This window comes from Cibotium barometz, chromosome 32 (genome assembly GCF_041138505.1).
Source record: "Cibotium barometz isolate CiBa-2024 chromosome 32, ASM4113850v1, whole genome shotgun sequence".
Classification (NCBI taxonomy): Eukaryota; Viridiplantae; Streptophyta; class Polypodiopsida; order Cyatheales; family Cibotiaceae; genus Cibotium; species Cibotium barometz.
In genome coordinates this window covers 4,943,060-4,945,959 of record NC_141077.1, presented here as the reverse complement: position 1 = coordinate 4,945,959, position 2,900 = coordinate 4,943,060, and the positions used below count along the sequence as shown (strand labels likewise).

At 37.0% G+C, this 2,900-nt stretch overlaps 1 protein-coding gene across 1 annotated transcript; it reads left to right on the top strand.

The window, feature by feature from the left end:
* Positions 1 to 452: 452 nt before the first annotated feature.
* On the top strand, positions 453 to 983 carry LOC147619753 (uncharacterized). Its single transcript, XM_086772762.1, has one exon. The coding sequence runs from the start codon at positions 453 to 455 to the stop codon at positions 981 to 983; it is 531 nt and encodes a 176-aa protein (XP_086628888.1).
* The last annotated feature ends 1,917 nt before the right edge of the window (positions 984 to 2,900 follow it).

Genomic DNA, 2,900 nt, shown 5'->3' with positions numbered 1-2,900 from the left:
GAATGCATCCTGTAGACAGATCAATTGTGTCCATAGTTACAAATGGATTACTACAAGAAGAGAGAATATTTAATGTTGAGCAGCAGGCACAAATTGCTGATCGAATGAAAAAACTCTAAATGATTGTCAACTAGCGGCCTTTAATCAGATTTTGGAGGCAGTATATGCAGGTGTTAGTGAAGTGTTTTTTCTCGATGGTCCAAGAGGGTCTGGAAAGACCTTTCCCTATATTTGTTTGCTTTCTCGGTTGCGTGGGGAGGGGCATGTTGCTCTGGCATGTGCATCTTTTGGCATTGCAGCCTTGCTACTAGGTAGGCAATGGTCGCACAACTCATTCACGATTTAAAATACCATTGGAGCTACATGAAGCTAGCACCTGTAACATAAAGGTTAACAGTCAGCTTGCAGATGTTGTGAAGCTAGCTAAGCTAATAATATGGGATGAGGCACCCATGACCCATCAATATGCCTTTGAAGTCTTGGACAAGACATTAAGAGACATCATGGGCAGTGATCAGCTTTTTGGTGGAAAGGTCATATTGTTTGGTGGAGATTTTAGGCAGATCTTGCCAGTTGTTCCAAAGGGAGGACGAGAGGACATTGTTAATGTCGCATTATGTCACTCACAAATATGGAGAGACACTACAGTATTGAAGCTTACACAGAACATGTGGGTACTTCAAAATGGTAATAACTTAATAGAGCATGAATTCATAAAGTGGGTTCTAGACATTGGCAACGGAACAGAGAGGGAGGGAATAAAAGAAGGTATTGTGTCAATTCCATCAAAAATGCTTTTAGAGAGAGGGTCTATGGAGGACTTGATTAAATGGGTGTATACAAGGCTTCTAAGTGTTATAGATTATGCATCGTATTTTAGAGAGCGTGCTATTCTTACACCTCGAAACCTTGAAGTTGATATGCTATCAATAGCAGTGCATTGGATGCCGTGCCTGGGGAGAGCAAGGAGTACTGGAGTGTAGATTCAGTTAATAATAGTGGTGAAGGATCTTTTTTATATGCAACAGAGTACCTAAACAGTCTTAATCTTAATGATAGTTATTCACCTCATCAACTGATTCTGAAAAGAAATGCTCCAATGATTTTATTGCGTAATCTAAATCCTCGGGAGGGATTGTGCAATGGTACTCGATAAATATGCAAGGAATTTCACATAAAGGTGTTAGAGGCAGAAATTATTACTAGGACTAACATTGGAGATAGGGTCTTCATTCCAAGTACATTACAGCTTCCATTCGGAGGCAGTTCCTTGTTTGACTTGCATTTGCCATGACAATAAATAAATCACAAGGTTAAAGAATGTCTCTTTTAGGATTATACTTAGCAACTCTAGTATTTAATCATGGACAGTTATATGTTGCTTTCTCACATGTATGATCATCAAATGCTATCAAGGTATTTCTTCAAGCTACTACCTGTTTTGTGAGACCAATGTGAGTGGTCGAGAGATGGTTTGTACGACTAATGTTGTATATAAGGAAGTTTTGCATATAGCAATAAGAACTACCTAGAAGCAATTTGTTACATGTCTAATTGTTACCATTTACTATTGAGTTTTATTGGTGGACTTGGAAAATATATCAAATGCAATGGCAGTTATCCATTCCAAGGGCAAACTTGATTTATTTATTACTTTTGCATGCAATCAAAACTGGTAAGAGGTTTTTGATGCTTTACTTACGAGACAGTGTGTATGTGATCAACCTGATTTGATAGCTATAGTTTTTTTACCAGAAAGTCCTTTCAATTATGGTCTCTAACTTGGGGGGAGGATATCCACCTTATTGCTTGGCTTATAATAAGTAACATTGTTTATAAGTAGATCTTAGATGCTTCTAGGTAATAATTTCAGGTATCATATTGAAGTTATGTGTTCTGATTTTCTGTATGAGTCTTTTTGTATGCATGTGTATCTTTCCTATTAAGCACGTCCTTTCCCCTACCATATGACAAGAGGAGGATGCATGCCAAAAGGAGTTTCCATGGCTCTTTCTCTTTGTTCTTTCTTTTATGTATATATTCTAAAAAGTTTTGTTTTGTTTTAGGGACAATCATGTATGACATTCTATTCACTTTGGATATGTTGGAGTCGAGGTTGAAGGTTTACAACTTTATATCCATTTTTTCGTATTTATTTATAATTTTTTGTGATTTTTTAGTGCATGATATATATAACTTACTTTATTTATAGAGCCATCTCTTTGGTGTGCACCCCTTCCTCATCACAACATGTTGCTAGGATTATGATAGATGGCCACAAGGATGGGTGCGTAAATTACAAGAAATTATTTCAAGATTTTCATGTTTGTTTATATAACTTCTTAATTTCTTCTTTGTTTTAGGATTTTGCCTATGGTGGATTTTTTCATGGTCAAAGTTGTGGAGGAGGGCATTGAGAGATACGGGATTAGTGTTCCCGATGAGGAGTTGGGAGCATACTTATTTACAAAAGAGTATGCTTGTGACACTGACTATGACACATAGAGATGTGTTGCCTCTTTTGAGGGATTCTCTATACCAAAGGCTTGGACCTTATTCATTCTCCCTTCAATATGAGTATTTTGTGGCGCCTGACAAATCTCTCTTTGAATCTTCATTTGTGTCAAGTAAGATTAACTATAACTATAATAGATTTATGGTAAAATTTTAATTAATATTTTATCAATAATTTTCTCTTTTCTTTGTAGGGCCACGAGTGAAGAAGACATCTACACTTGATGGTCAGTGCAGTGGAGATGCGTCAGTTGCATACCATGTTGGACGGTGACGTCATGCATTCCCTGTCTCGTTGATGGCTCTAAGAAGTGAAAGCTTCACTTCTCTACTGATCAGTACATCGACTGACTGATTATCGCTACTTTTGCTATTTTTTTTTTAAT

What these genes read in the sequence shown, in the direction of transcription:
- LOC147619753 (XM_086772762.1), top strand. Translation starts at nt 453, where the DNA reads ATGACCCATCAATATGCCTTTGAAGTCTTGGACAAGACATTAAGAGAC.